The following is a 15,562-nucleotide window of genomic DNA, read 5'->3' as shown; positions in this document are numbered from 1 at the left end:
CACCGCATTTGGGACGTACACACAAATGATGCGCCAATATGTTTTGTCGTACAGGAGGTCAACCAAAACAAATCGACCCGAAGGACACGCCGTATATGCCTGAACCTCAAGTCCCGGTACATTCTTTACAAAGATGACACAACCCGCAGACGTTCCTACAGCGTGGCCGACAACTGCAAAAAACCTAGACGTGAAACGTCTCACCATGCTCCCGGTCTCCTCTTCCCCGTCAATTTTCGTTTCCTGCACTGCCAGTACGTCAATGTCGTGCTCAGTTAAAAGGCGGTACACCTGGCTCTGCTTCTTCTTACTTGCCAGTCCCCTGACATTAAGTGTACCGACTTTCATGGGGAACGCATGAGCCATTTTAATGCAGAAGAAAGAGGCCGGGAACATGGTGCTTACCCCTCACGTCTAGCGCTTGGCTAGACGACATCGTTGACACCGGAGCCATCCGGTGCTGGTGCCAGGCCTGGCAGCGGGGGCGGCTTGTCAAGGGCTCTCCTCTCCGTCGACACATTTGATCGTGGCCGGATGGACGACCGCCGTCCTTGGGTCGTTTTTGCCGGCGGCTCTTCGACGCTGGGGGCTTCCGCCTTGTCGTCTTCGGTTCCGGTCTGGGCGTGTGGCCGCTTCGCTGGGGCAGGGACGCCGGTCGTGCGGGCGCCGCTCTGGTCAAGGTTCTCCTCGGTCAGAGTCGCTGGCTCGGTTTCTTGGAGCGCTGGCATGCTTACTTCACCGCTCGACGCCTCCGTCTCCTTTCTAGTAGGTTCTGCCCCCTCAGGCTTGCGTCCGGCATCGCTGCGTCCGGCATCGGCTTGCTGCGTCCGGCATCGGCTTGCGTCCGGCATCGAAGAGCCCGTCGATCCTGCTTGCGTTTCGGGTTCCTCTATGCCTTTCGCCGATTCTTCAGCCTCGACTACATCCATCAGGAGTTCCGCAGAGTCGTCTTTCGACGCCCCGCCCGTAGCCACCGCGTAAGTGCGGACACACTCATTATCCGCGTGGCCGTACCGCCGGCATTTCGTACAGCGGGGAACCTTGCATTCACGCCGCACGTGGCCTGTACCATGGCAGCGCAAGCACTACATTGGACGCCCAGGCGCTACGACAAGAGCCAACTCTCCGGCGACACGTACCTGGTGTGGCAGGTCATCCACTTTCAAGCCGGGCTTCAACTTCAGTAGGACCGTTCTTGTCGTTGAGCTCTTGTCATTGACGCCTTGTATCCGCCACCGCTCACGCGTAACGTCGGTCACTTTGCCAAACGCCGCGAATGCCGTCCGAATGTCGTCGTCGGCCACACCGTGAAGCATCCAGTGTAGCCGCAGCTTTACCTGCTGGTCTTCCGGGTCGATAATAAGGCAGCGGCGTTTCTTAACTTGCAGCTCGTTGAAGGCGAGCAACTTCTTTGCTGCCTCCGTGTTCCGCAGGGTAACCGCCCACACGTGGTTGATTTGGTACGCCCCCAACGCGACCACGTCGGGGAGCGTACCGGTCTCGGCCAGGGCGTCTCGGAAATCCTCGACCCGGAACGGCCTCGCTCGCACGTCGCCGTGAAGAAAAACGGTGTTGAAAGCAACACGTCCTGTTGGCAGTGTCGGCAAAATAATCTGGTAATCCTTATCACCGCAGTCATCGATCCTGTTTCCGCGGCCGTCAAAGGCCGCTATCGCTGCTCCGCTGGAGCCCATGACCCTGCGATCCGTTCAGCTCGGCTGCCGGAAGCATGCCAGCTCAATGGTTTGGATAGAACAAAGGCGAGTCTAGTGAATACGATGTCTTCGTTCACTCCCATCTTCCTCCCTTCCCTTACGGTCAGGTGCAGGTGTCCATCGAGATATGCGAGACAGATACATTTCCTTTCCTCATAAACCAATTCACCGACGAGCAAGGCGTACAGCCGAGCGGGCGAAGGCGTTCTGTAGACTCCCTGGCAGCGTTGCAAGACACGGTCGCGTTCTACTTTTAGAGGCGAAGCTGAGGGGAATCCCCCAAGGTGGCGTAGATTTGTACATTTTTCGCCTCACCGCACTTTAGGTCAGCAAAGTGCCCCCCTCAATTTTTCACTCATCAGCGCGGTAATCATATTGCAGTAAACTTCCCACACAAGCACTGGCCCATTCACTCTTCAACATAGACACACGCAAACTTTTACTTACACACGAGCAAAACAAAATACTAACATCGCACTGGAATTATATACATATTCAAATACTAAAACCGCACGCAAACTTTTACTTACACACGAGCAAAACAAAATATTAACACCGCACTGGAATTGTATACATATTCAAATACTAAAACCGCACTGGAATTATATACATATTCACAAAGTCAGACGTCGTAGAAGTGTCATTAATAATATATGAAGCGATTTTTTCACTCATTAGCGCGGTGACTACATCACAGCAAACTCCCCACACAAACATTGGTTTGTTCACTCTTCAACATAAACACGCGCAAACTTTTACCTGAACATGAACGAAGCAAAATAACAACGCACTATAATTACGTATTCACAAAGTCAGACGCCGTACAAGTGCCATTAATAGCCTGCGAGGTCATTTTTTCACTCATTAGCAGCAAACTCCTCACACAAACACTGGTTCGTCCTCTTCAACATAAACACGCGCAAACTTTTACCTGAACATGAACGAAGCAAAATACTAACAACGCACTATAATTACATATTCACAAAGTCAGGCGCCGAAGAGTGCGATTAATAATCGGCGAGGTCATTTTTTTCACTCATAGTGCGGTGATTACATCGAAGCAAACTCCCCACACAAACACTGGTTCGTCCACTCTTCAACCTAAACTCGCGCAAACTTTTAACCAAAACATGAACGAAACAAAACAGTAACACCGCACTGAAATTACATTTTCACAAAGTCAGACGCCGTAGAAGCGCCTAGTGTTCTCGCGAACGACGGCTACTACCTCTTCGACTTGTAGGCCCCGAATACGGGACAGTTCGAGAGCCACATGGACGACCATACCGGGATGCGAGCACGCAAGCCACCGCGCTTGTACCAAAGGCAGGAACTGTGGCGCCGCCGTCTCGAACAGCACCCGATCAAGTGGAATGCTGCGGGCAGCCTCTTCGAGATGCTCACGACCCGGGAACCCTACCTCAGGCGTGAGGCCGAGGTAGATGTTGGGAAAAGTTTCCAGCCAAAACTTTGCTTCTAGCCAGGTGCCGGCAAAGCCCTCGAGGTGTAATGGCTGGTCACACTTAACAGTCTCTCTAATTATGCCCACGGTGTCCTGAGTCGCGCTGCGGGAATACAGCACCACGGGAAGGCGCCTTTCAGCAGCCAAAACCAGCTGCCTCTTAAAGGCATGTTTTTGTGTCTTGCGGTCGGTCCATCGGCCCTCGGTGTAATCGAGTCCTATGGCGCCCACTGCCACTGCCGAGTCGTGGCCGAGGGCGCGGACGAGGGCCATTTCGACTGCCTCCGAGTATTCGCCGGCATACCATGGGGGGCATCCGAACGAGCCCCAGAGGCAGTCTTCCTCTAGCAGGGCATTCCACCTTCCGCACCGTTCGAAAGCCACTGGGTTTATGAAATTTGCAATGCACCCACCGTATGAATATGGGAACGTGTGACGATGATTGAGCAGAAACTCGGCGAACGTTCCGACGTGGTCGAACCTCCTAAAGACGTCGTTGATGTGGCAGAACGTGTCGACGACGTCATTCTCCCATCTTGCTGGCCGCGCCCTTTCAGCTGCAGTTTGAGAAGCCTCCGCACAGAGCTCCTGTGACCGGGTTGAAGATTGCATTTCGGCGTTCAGCCGTCTTCTTGACGCTGAAAATTAGAGTTGCTTGCCTACTGAGGCCGGTTCTTCCTCGTTGCTGTCGATGGAGCCAGCGCGTATGGTATACCGCTAGCGAGCGCACTGCACGTCTGTGGTCTGTCGCTTCCAATATACGTGTTCTTCTCGTGCCCGAGGGAACACGTCAATGGGCACGCGGCTCGGGCTCCGCGCGCTCAGCAAGGAAAAAATGGAGTAGTTGGAGCCGCTATGTGCACCAACCTCTTCTTCCGTGTTCATGTAAATAAAAAAAGTGTCATTTGCTTGGCCGCAGCCCTTCTTTGGGTGTCACGTACTGTACTGTAGCGCATGCTAGTGCGTTATTGCACCTGTCTTCTATGCAAATATTAAGGCGAAAGCCTTTAATGTCTCATCGTTGTAAGCAGCAGTTGTCGACAGAGAATGTCACGCTTTTCAGTTGGTCGAAACGGTCGTGACGTCACAGTGCGCCAATTTCAAACGGGGTCAATTGTACTTTGGCTAGTAACCATGCAATCAATTGAAGGGACCATATAGTGATGCTCCAAGTAAGTGGGACTGAGCTTAGTTAATTGCTTAATTACCCATTTAGCCTAATTAACTTCTCTAGTCAGGCCATATAAATAAATAAAACCTAGTAAGAAATTGGTCGAGCTCGGGAATCGAACCCCGGTCTTCGGAGTGCGAGACGAGCATGCTATCCACTCCGCCATGCCAGCTCGATGGTTTGGAATGAACAAAGGCACGTCTAGTGAATACGGTGTCTTCGCTCACTGCCATCCTCCTCCCTTCCCTTCCGGCGAGGTTTAGGTGTCCACCGAGATATGAGAGAGAAATACATTTCCTTTCCTCAAAAACCAATTTACCGACGAGCGAGGCGTAGAACCGAATGGGCGATGGCGTTCTATGGACTCCCTGGCAGCGTTGCAAGACGCTCTCGCGTTCCACTCTTAGAGGCGAAGCTTAACATCTAAACCACACATCAGTGACCACACTTTAGGTCAAAAAAGTGCACCCCCCCCCCCCCTGAATTTTGAGGATGTCCACCGAGATATGTGAGACAGTTACTGCGTAATTTTCTTTCCTCAAATACAATTTTCATTTTCTTCATTACGGGCCATCTTCGTCTTTCTTCTTTCACTCCCACTTCCTCCGTTCCTATACGGTGCAGCACCGTACAGGAACGGAGGAAGTGGGAGTGAAAGAAGAAAGACGAAGATGGCCCGTAATGAAGAAAATGAAAATTGTATTTGAGGAAAGAAAATTACGCAGTAACTGTCTCACATATCTCGGTGGACATACCAATACCTTTAATAGCATCACAGATCGACATTCAGAAAAAGAACAAAAGGATCTATCCTCCTCCGGATAGATCGCTTAGCTCGGCTGAGGCCTATGACTGGAGAAGACTCCAAGCTAGAAACTTCGCATCCCCGCTCTGGAGGAGCTGGACAGGAGGTGACACGAGGGAGGATGCGGAGGTGTGCGAGTTCTGCGGGCATACCGCTACACTCGAACACATACTATGGAGATGCCCCAGTGCCCCAGGATATGGCAGAATCAATAATGCAGAGGAATGGGAGACCATACTCAGAAGTGCCGACCTTAGCATACAACGATACGCTACCCGCCTGGCAGCAGAAGCTGCGCGACTATACCGTTGCTAGTCTTCCAGCTGCGACGCTGCCCCTCCCCGGACGCCTGCGTGCGGAACCGGAGGGGCACGGGTCTTCTTCTGGCGGAAATAAAGTTTCTTCACTCACTCACTCACTCATACGGTGCGGTTCAGGTGTCCACCGAGATGACAGAGATTTACTGCGCCATTTCCTTTCCTCAAAAACCGTTGCGTTCGCGCCGAACGGGTGGTGGCGTTCCGTGGACTCCCTGGCAGCGCTACAACACGCTGTCGCGTTCCACTCCTAAAGGCGAAGCTTAAGCTTAAGCTTAATTAACAGTTAATTAGTATTCAGGCATTAATCAGTAATTAACCATTAATTAGTGATTTGTCACCACTTAGTAATTAGTACTCAATTACATGTGACGCCACCAGTGCCACAGAAGCACTGAAAGTGGTGCGGAAAACGCTTTCGCCTCTACGCACTTTAGATAGTCAAAGTGCCCCCTGAATTTTTCGCCTTATTTTTACGGGCTACGGTAAACGGAGCCTACCTCACATTCATATTATCATCATCATCAGCCTGACTATACGCCCACTGCAGAGCAAAGGCCTCTCCCGTGACTCTCCAATTAACCCTGTCCTTTGCCAGCTGCGGCAACCGTGTGCCCGCAAACTTCGTTATCTCATCCGCCAGCCTAACTTTCTGCCGCCCCCTGCTACGCTTGCCTTCTCTTGGATTCCACTCCGTTACCCTTAAGGGCCAGCCGTTATCTTGCCTTCGCATTACATGCCCTGCCCAAGCCCCTTTCTTCCTCTTGATTTCGACTAGGTTGTCGTTAACCAGTGTTTGTTCCCTCACCCACTCTGCCCGCTTCCGGCCTCTTAACGTTACACCTATAACTTTTCTTTCCATAGCTCACTGCGCTTTCATCAACTTAAGCTGAACCCATTTCGTTAGCCTCCAAGCAGCTCATGCATCAAGGTGGACCAGGGGTTTTGTGCGCTTACGCAAGATGGCATTTTGAATTGTGCTTGTGGAAGAGACGGGTTTCGAAAGCAAGGCAGTTTATTACTTTTTTTTTGTCTCAAACGTCGTGCAACTTGTCACCTTGTACTGTTATAATGACCGTATCAGCAATAGTAGTTTTCGCTGAAAACAAATGGCGCAGTAATTGTCTCATTTCTGGGTGGATACCTCAACCGCACCGTGAGGGAAAGGAGGAAGGTGAAAGTGAAAGAAAGAATTCAAGCAAGGCATGTGTGTACAATTACAGACAACTTATTTTTCACACATATTCCTTCCTCAAGAAAATTATCGAAGACACTTCGGAAATTCTAAAGTGTGCTTGGCGAAAGCCTTGTGGTCAACCCACTGCCGCTTCCCCGAACCGCTTGGCGCGGAATCACTGGGCCGCTTCGGAGCCATGCGTTTCACTCACTCGACTGCAACGAGACGTCTGGCGAAGTAGCGGTGGTGCAGCTGCCACCGCCGACGCGCGCGCGCTCGTTTTACCGCTACTGCGTGACGTCACGGTTGCTATGCACAGCCTCGCCCCCCCCCCCCCCCCCCCCCCCAACGCGTCGGTTGCTAAGGAGGGTAGAAGGTAGCGCTGCTGCGCGGAGGAGACAGTAGGCCCGATTCCAGCGCACGGACGGACACCGCGAGCATGACCCATTAAAGGCTTTAGCCTTAAAAAAGACGCCTCTTTTAAGGCGGAAGCCTTTAATGCCTCATCGTTGTAAGCAGGAGTTGTCGACAGAAAATGTCACGCTTTTCAATTGGTCGAAATGCTCGTGACGTCACAGTGCGCGAATTTCAAATGGGGCCAATTGTACTTTGGCTAGTAACCATGCAACCAATCAAAGGGATCGTATAGTGATGCTGAGTTTAGTTAATTGCTTAATTAATCAATTAGCCTAATTAAGATAGAGGAGAATGAAGAGGTCAGAAGAAAGAGGAAAAGTAAAGAAAGACGCGCGCCACATCGACAACAGCGTCCGCGGAAGGAGACGCTGCTGAAAAAAAGTATGAAGCTGCGTTCGCTCCACCACCACGCACTTCCCCACTCAGTTCGACGTTGCTCGTTTCATATACGTTGTGTCGAACATCCTAGACAGTTCCAACAATTGACAGGTGAATGACAGAACACGATGGATGGAAATACAATAATATAAATATGAAATAGCCTAATTAACCTTTCTAGTTAGACCGCATAAATCAATAAAACCGAGAACGAAATTGGTCGATTGGGGAATCGAACCAGGGTCTCCGGAGTGCGATACGAGCACGCTAGCCACTCCGTAATGCCAGCTGAATGGTTTGGAATGAACAAAGGCGCGTCTAGCTAATACGGCGTCTTCGTTCACTCCCATCTTCCCCCTTTCCCTTACGGCGAGGTGCAGGTGTCCACCCAGATATGCGAGAGAGATACATTTCCTTTCCTAAAAAAATAAATTTACCGTCCAGCAAGGCGTACAGCCGAATTGGCGATGGTGTTCTGTGGACTCCCTGGCAGCGTTGCAAGATGCTGTCGCGTTCCACTCTTACAGGCGAAGCTTAACATGTTAACCACACATCAGTAACACACGCAGACAGCCAATGGACGCGTCATTCGCTGGCAGCACTTGAATCATCATTCACAACCACATTCGTGACAGAATGCTGTACTAAGGCTTTCGCCTTGCACCACTTTAGTCGCCAAAGTGACTCCTAATTTTTTTCTTCTTTGTTGTCATGAATTTCACCAATGTGATGGACAAAGTGTACACGAGCGTTGTGATCTCGTGTGGAAGACATTCCGCACATGCGGCGCGCCATGGTCATCCGATGGGCAGCGAGGTCATGGGGTACCCGTCGTTGTCAAGCGGCAGGTACCCAAAGTCAGCGTGCCGGGAGAGTGTTGTTCGCGCTGGTGTACAGTACGGTCCACTGCTAAAGGGAACATGCGATCGTGCGACCTCCGCACTTCAATGAGCGCTGCCGCCAAGAACTTGTGGGAACTGTCGGCACAAGGCGCACGCTTAGTAAGCATGGTGGCTGGTCATTCCGCTCATGCGCCTGATGCCGCCTATTCTCCCCGCATCTAGGCGGCAGTGCTTCGTGAAGCGCGAAGTGCACGCGATCGCCTGTTCCCTTTAACAATGGACAGTACTGTACCTTTGTTGGAAGGCAGGGGATTAAGGGAATTAAGCAATGGGATTAAGACACCTAAAGAGAGGCCTAATAAAACAAAGAGCCACTCGCACACTCATGCACCGTGATGCCACTTTCGTGGGTCGTAAACAAGCTAAAGCTTCAAAAGGATCGCGCATCTTAGACGCACCAAATTATAAATCCGCACATTTGCCAAATTATGCATCTGTAAATGTGCAGACTACACATTGGTGCTGCTTATAACGGTTAACGGGTGTTCTAAAATTGGTAAATTGGTTTTTGAGGAAAGGAAATGGCGCAGTATCTGTCTCACATATATCGGCCGACACCTGAACCGCGCCGTAAGGGAAGGGAGGAAGGTAGGAGTGAAAGAAGGAAGAGAGAAAGAGGTGCCGTAGTGGAGGTCTCCGGAATAATGTCGGCCACCTGGGGATCTTTAACGTGCACTGACATCGCACAGCACATGGGCGCCTCTTGCGTTTCGCCTCCATCGAAACGCGGCCACCGCGGTAGGGTTCGAACCCGGGTACTACCGAGCCGGAGCACGCATGATCACCCGCATCACCAACAGACGACATGGCATGCGGGAAGAGGACACACTAAAACTAGTCAGAAGCCTAGTAGTTAGTCGAATCACGTACAGCCTACCCTACCAGTGTCTCAACAAAAACGAAATATAACAAGCGGATGCCCTGCTACGCAAAGCGTGTAAGACAGCGCTACGACTACCACGCAACACGTCTACAGAAAAACACCACAGCCAATCAGATCAACGGCCTTATCCGCCGCATCAGCACCCGCCGGAGAGGTATGAAGGAGGATGACCTCTGTCGGCTCACGCAAGCTTTCCTCATTAGCAGGATAGTCTACTCCTACCCCTATTATCACCTCCGCCGGAAGGACGAGGAAGCTGTGAACAGCATTATACGTTCAGCGTACAAAGCGGCACTGGGGCTACCTCAGTACGCCAGCACACAGCACCTCCTCCAACTCGGCATCTACAACACGCTCACAGAACTGGTTGGTTGGTTGGTTTATGGGGTTTAACGTCCCAAAGCGACTGAGGCTATGAGAGACGCCGTAGTGGAGGGCTCCGGAAATTTCGACCACCTGGGGTTCTTTAACGTGCACTGACATCGCACAGTACACGGGCCTCGAATTTCTCCTCCAAAGAAATTCAACCGCCGCGGCCGGGATCGAACCCGCGTCTTTCGGGACAGCAGCCGAGCACCATAGCCACTGAGCCACCGCGGCGGCCTATCACAGAACTCATAGAGGCACACAAGACCGCCCAAATCCACCGCCTCTCACGCACTAAACACGGGCGGCTCATACTTGACCGTCTCAACATCAACCCCATAGGCGACGTCCACCCCACGACGCCCATTCCGATAGGGGTCTATAGCCGCCTAGTTATAAAACCAATCCCCAAAAACATGCTACCTGGCCGCCATGATACGCGCCGTCAGCTGAAAGCCCAAGCACTAGACGCCACATAACTTGCCGACGAACACGCAATATACGTAGATGCTGCACGCCGAAGTGCAAACACATACAGTGTTCTGCAACTTTATCGGCACAGGTTTGAAAAATTCTCCCGCCACAACCGTTGGCTCGTTTGTGGTGAAACCGCGCACAAAGCTTCCTTATTGTTGTCCGCTTTAAGGCATACTAAGTATAAAAGTGGTACTTACCAGGTTTGGTCACGCGAGATGCGAAACCAGAAGCACCCGTGTTGAGATCGAGCCGTCGTCATCGAATTTTTGCCGAAATGTACTGGTGGCGCCATCTGGCATCGCTGAAGGAAAGCGCCGAGGCGAGCGCTGCAGCGAGCGTGGCGGCTTGATTTGAATGCGTCGTTCGGGCCATGTCGTCTCAGGTATCGCTTTTATAGTGCTTTACAATGCCGGCAATGTAAACCATAGACCGTTTCCAGGGTTATCTATGACGACTTACGCAATAAAAGTAAACAGCATGCGTTAGTCTTCTCGAGCACTGTAGCAGAACGAGAACATTGCCTTTTCTCGGCATGCATGCTCTGTAGTCGCAAGGGGAATATGCCGGCGTTTGAACAGGAAAACAATGATAAGTCAGTGGCGGTATAAGGTGTGAAACGAGAAAAAAAAGACACTTTGTCGAGCTATTAGCAGGCAGAAGTTCGTGCTATAAAGTGCTCAGTTGTTTCAGTCCTCGAAGTGACCGCCGGCAGCGTCGATACACCGCTGCAGCCTCTGGGCGTATTCCTCAAAGACGGCAGCACGCATCTCGTCAGTGATTGTGGTGAACTCTTCTGAGATGCGCTTTTTCAGTTCTTCGACACTGCCGATGCTTCCAGCGCGGTACACCCTTGACTTGATGTAGCCCCACACGAAGAAATCGCAAGGGGACAAGTCTGGCGAGCGTGGTGGCCACGGCATATTGGGGGATCCTCGCCCCATCCACCGACCTGGAAACTGCTCGTCTAGCCACTTACGCACTTTGGCAGCGTAGTGGGCAGGGGCACCATCTTGCTGGAACCTGCAAATCTCTTGCTGCATATGGCATTCAACCAGCTCCGGCAGGAATTCATCTTTCAAAATGTTTTTATAGGACTCAGCTGTTACTGTTTCTGAAAAAAAAAAACGGGCCGATCACTCCCTCACGCCAAATTCCACACCACACAACGATGCGTGGGGAGTTCACCGCCCTTGTGTGGATGAAAAGAGGGTTCTCCTTTGCCCAAAAACGAGTGTTTTGCCTGTTCACGCGTCCGTCAACATGAAAAACCGCTTCGTCGCTGAAAACCAAGAAGTCGAGGTGTCCACAGTCCGCATTGATCCGCTGCTGCTCAGACTGGCAGAACGCTACTCTCATGATCTTATCTGCCGGGCTTAGATTTTGGTGCACCTGCACCCTATAAGGCCGCCATCCCCTCTTTCTTAGAGCCCGGCTCACGGTCGACGAATGGACTCCAAACATCAGCCCAGCACGAGTGGAGGTCATATGGGGATCACTTTCAAACGCCCCCTCAAGTGCATCGCCAATACCGTTGTGCCTCTTGAGTTTGTCACTTCTCACTTGCCTCAAGACCGACCCGGTTTCTTCGAACCTGCGCCGCCATTTAGAAACTACGTATCTAGACGGTGGTCGACGACGAAACTTCAGTTTGAACTGCTGGCGGACGTAGCTCATGGAGTCCGACTGTATCAGCCACACTACTGCCTGCGCCTTCTCCTTGGTAGTGTATGTCGGCATAATGCAGCTCTACACTCCACAGCAGAACGAAGCAAGCACGACTGAGAAAGCAGGGAAGAATACTAAAATCCAGCACCACAAACCAGAATGCAAACCGAACTCTTCTGTTTCTCTGAATAGAGCCGCGAAAGCAGACGGCAGAAATACGAGGAGACAATGGACAACATATCTTTTATTGGTAAATCACCGTCAAGTCATTTAATTCGTTTACGATAGTTTTCAAAATGCGTTGGCCGAAAAATATTTCACGCGCTTAAGCAGACGACATGGCCCGAACGACGCATTCAAATCAAGCCGCCACGCTCGCTGCAGCGCTCGCCTCGGCGCTTTCCTTCAGCGATGCCAGATGGCGCCACCAGTACATTTCGGCAAAAATTCGATGACGACGGCTCGATCTCAACACGGGTGCTTCTGGTTTCGCATCTCGCGTGACCAAACCTGGTAAGTACCACTTTTATACTTAGTATGCCTTAAAGCGGACAACAATAAGGAAGCTTTGTGCGCGGTTTCACCACAAACGAGCCAACGGTTGTGGCGGGAGAATTTTTCAAACCTGTGCCGATAAAGTTGCAGAACACTGTACGTGGCTTGTGCAACCACGCCACAATCTACTATCGTCACCGCCGCCACAGTAGTAGCTCACTCTCCGACAGCGGCAGAAGAAACCGCCATCGCGCTGGCCATCGCTGACCCACGTACGCGCACAGCCCTCAGCGACTCCAAAAGAGCGATACAAAATTACTCGGCAGGTTTTATCTGCCACCCCGCTGCACGCATCCTTCGCGGCTGCACTCCCGACCATAAGATCAATCTGGTCTGGGTACCCGCCCACGCGGGAAACTCTGGAAACGAAGGGGTGGACCGACTAGCCCGAGGACTAACCAACCGGGCGGCCGGCCCCACGGATCCAGACGCTCTTGCCGAGGCTCCCCAGACCTTTGCCGAAATTACCAACCTCTACAGAGAGATGAGACGCCAGTTCCCGCCTCCACACCCCGACTTGAATCGAGCGCAAGCCACCTTGCTCCGCAGGTTGCAGACACACTCCATCCTTAGCCATTCTAGACTTTCACTCATCACAGACGGGGAATACGACCCCGTCTGCCAAAATTGTTACAAGGGAGAAATCGCCACCCAGGCTCACATCCTCTGGGTTGCGCGGGAAATCCGCCCCCTCGAACCTTACTGCCAGCTCCCTCCGAAGACGGATGGAACCAACTCCTCAGAAGGCCAGACAAGAGCATCCAACTGGCACTCATTTCGTGGGCCCAGGAAGTCGCCCCCACCTGGGGGCCACACCAAGCCCACCTGCCCTAAATCCCGCCAATCTATGGCAATAAAGTTGTTTCTCTCTCTCTACAGAAAAACTCATGGCCCTGGGATTACATAGCACCTTTGAGGAGCTACGAGAGGCGCAGCTTGAGTCGCAAAAACTCAGGCTGTTGCAAACAACGACTGGAAGAGCGCTCCTGCAGAGGCTCGGATACCGCGAGCAGATGCGAGAAATGTCGAGGACGGCAACGATCCCCGACGAGCTTCGCAAGACCCTCAAGGTAGCGCCAATACCAAAAAAAAACATGGATCCCAACCTCCATCGAGGCAGAAGAGAAGCAAGGGCCGAATTCATCGAGAAAACATACGCTCCTCAAGCCACGACCGTGTAGCAGACGCGTCTTGGAGAGGAGGAGATACCAAAATCGCTGTAGCGGCGGTGGTCGATTCGTCTTTACGCGAAATGACCAGCGCGTCTCTCCGACGCTGCACAGCTGCAGAGTCCGAGGAAGTAGCCGTTGCTCTATCGGTGGCGGAGGGCTATAGAACCGGGCGGTCATTAACAATAATCACGGACTTTCAAACAGCCTGCCGAAATTACATGAATGGAAGGATAGGTCGTCACGCGCTCCGTATACTTCTCGCAGCGAGCGACAGAATTAAAAGCCAAGAAGAACAAAACGACAAGATCCAACACAAAATTGTGTGGGTACCGGGGCACACGGGGATGGCAGGGAACCAAGAGGCCAGCAGGATAGCCCGAGGATACATTACTTTCCGAGCATCCGACGAGCCCGCGGAACTCGCGCCAGCACCCAGGCAATCCTCGGCCATACTACAAAACTATAGAGGCAGAAGAATGCGATATCCCCCACCGCACAAATCTCTCAGCAGAGAGGAAGCTGTCACTTGGAGACAATTACAAACAGGCTCTTTCCCAAACCTACATATACTAAACAAAATGCACCGTATACGATATAGACGGACAAATGTCCCTGGTGCGACGAAAAACCTACTCTATACCACACCACATGGGCCTGCCAAAACATAGACGTGGTCCCCAAAATACTAAACCCGAGTGCGGAGCAGTGGGAGACTCTGCTGTCCAGCGACCGCTGCGAAGACCAACAACGTCTGGTACAGCGAGCTCAACGGGCGGCAGTGGCCAGCGGAGCCCTGGACTGAGGGCAACCGACCACTGATTAGAGGCGGATGACTTCGACAGAGAAGGCTCCTGGGGGTAGAACCAAGACGTCGCTGAAGATGCCCCCAAACCGCAGGAAAAACCATTAGTGAAAATAAAGTTTTCCCTTCCTTCCTTCCGGAGTACCCGGGTCCGAACCCGACCGCGGTGGCCGCGTTTCGATGGAGGCGAAACGCAAGAGGCGCCCGTGTGCTGTGCGATGTCAGTGCACGTTAAAGATCCCCAGGTGGCCGACATTATTCCGGAGACCTCCACTACGGCACCTCTTTCTCTCTTTCTTCTTTCACTCCCACCTTCCTCCCTTCCCTTACGGCGCGGTTCAGGTGTCCGCCGATATATGTGAGACAGATACTGCGCCGTTTCCTTTCCTCAAAAGCCAATTTACCAATTTTAGAACACCCGTTAACCGTTATAAGCAGCACCAATGTGTAGTCTGCACATTTGCAGATGCATAATTTGACAAATGTGCGGATTTATAATTTGGTGCTTTTAAGATGCTTTGTTGCGTTTAATTCGCTTAATCCCCTGCCTTCCAACAAACTGGAGCTTAAAATGTATATCGAAGTACGTTTCGTTTCGCAGCACGAAAGCATGCGGTTAGCAAAGGTGACACTGTTTCGTTCATTTTTGCTTCCACCTGGCTATAGCGTTGCTGTGGGCGAGTAATCCCATCATGAGCTCCTCCCGCTCCAGAAAAGATACGGCAATGTCATTCTCGGCGAAAGAGAAAGATACAAAGAAAGCATAAGGCCCGAAGCAGTTCAGAAACTGTCGACATTTACTATAACAAAACGATGACCACTGAAAACAAACCAGGCAGGGCCGTTGCTGCGGACATCGGCGCCATTTCCTTTGGATATTGTGTTCGTCCTCTTGCGCGAAAGCAAATTTGTTACGCGTATTCGGCAATCGGGAACAAAGGACCTACATAATCTCATGCGCTCAACGGAAAACCGGGTGGGGAACACGAGTGAAGAGGCTGATGCTAAAAAATTGGTAAATTGGTTTTTGAGGAAAGGAAAATAGCGCAGTATCTGTATCTGTTTCGCATGTCTCGGTGGACACCTGAGCCGCGCCGTAAGGGAAGGGAGGAAGGTAGGAGTGAAAGAAGAGAGAGAGAGAGGTGCCGCTGTGGCGGTCTCCAATTTCGACCACCTGGGGATCTTAAGCGTGCACTGACATCGCACAGATCCGCAGGTGGTCGAAATTAATCCCGAGACCTCTACTGATGCTGAGAAAATTGGCAGTGGCCTAGCCCGGCTATGCCAGGATATATACC

General features: G+C 51.8%; 2 protein-coding genes across 2 annotated transcripts; both read right to left on the bottom strand.

The window, feature by feature from the left end:
- Positions 1 to 2,895: 2,895 nt before the first annotated feature.
- Positions 2,896 to 3,789, bottom strand: LOC149366492 (3'-5' RNA nuclease TATDN2-like). The gene has a single exon (XM_089571056.1). It carries the CDS (start codon positions 3,787 to 3,789, stop codon positions 2,896 to 2,898), a length of 894 nt encoding a protein of 297 aa, XP_089427182.1.
- Positions 3,790 to 10,756: 6,967 nt separating this feature from the next.
- Positions 10,757 to 11,110, bottom strand: LOC149366491 (uncharacterized). The gene has a single exon (XM_089571043.1). It carries the CDS (start codon positions 11,108 to 11,110, stop codon positions 10,757 to 10,759), a length of 354 nt encoding a protein of 117 aa, XP_089427169.1.
- Positions 11,111 to 15,562: the final 4,452 nt, after the last annotated feature.

This window comes from Amblyomma mixtum, chromosome 1 (genome assembly GCF_055824585.1).
Source record: "Amblyomma mixtum isolate Tamu chromosome 1, ASM5582458v1, whole genome shotgun sequence".
NCBI lineage: Eukaryota > Metazoa > Arthropoda > Arachnida > Ixodida > Ixodidae > Amblyomma > Amblyomma mixtum.
This window is presented reverse-complemented; position numbering and strand designations above follow the sequence as displayed.

Coding starts and splice junctions, on each gene's coding strand:
- LOC149366491 (XM_089571043.1), bottom strand. CDS start 11,110: ATGCAGCAAGAGATTTGCAGGTTCCAGCAAGATGGTGCCCCTGCCCAC.
- LOC149366492 (XM_089571056.1), bottom strand. CDS start 3,789: ATGCAATCTTCAACCCGGTCACAGGAGCTCTGTGCGGAGGCTTCTCAA.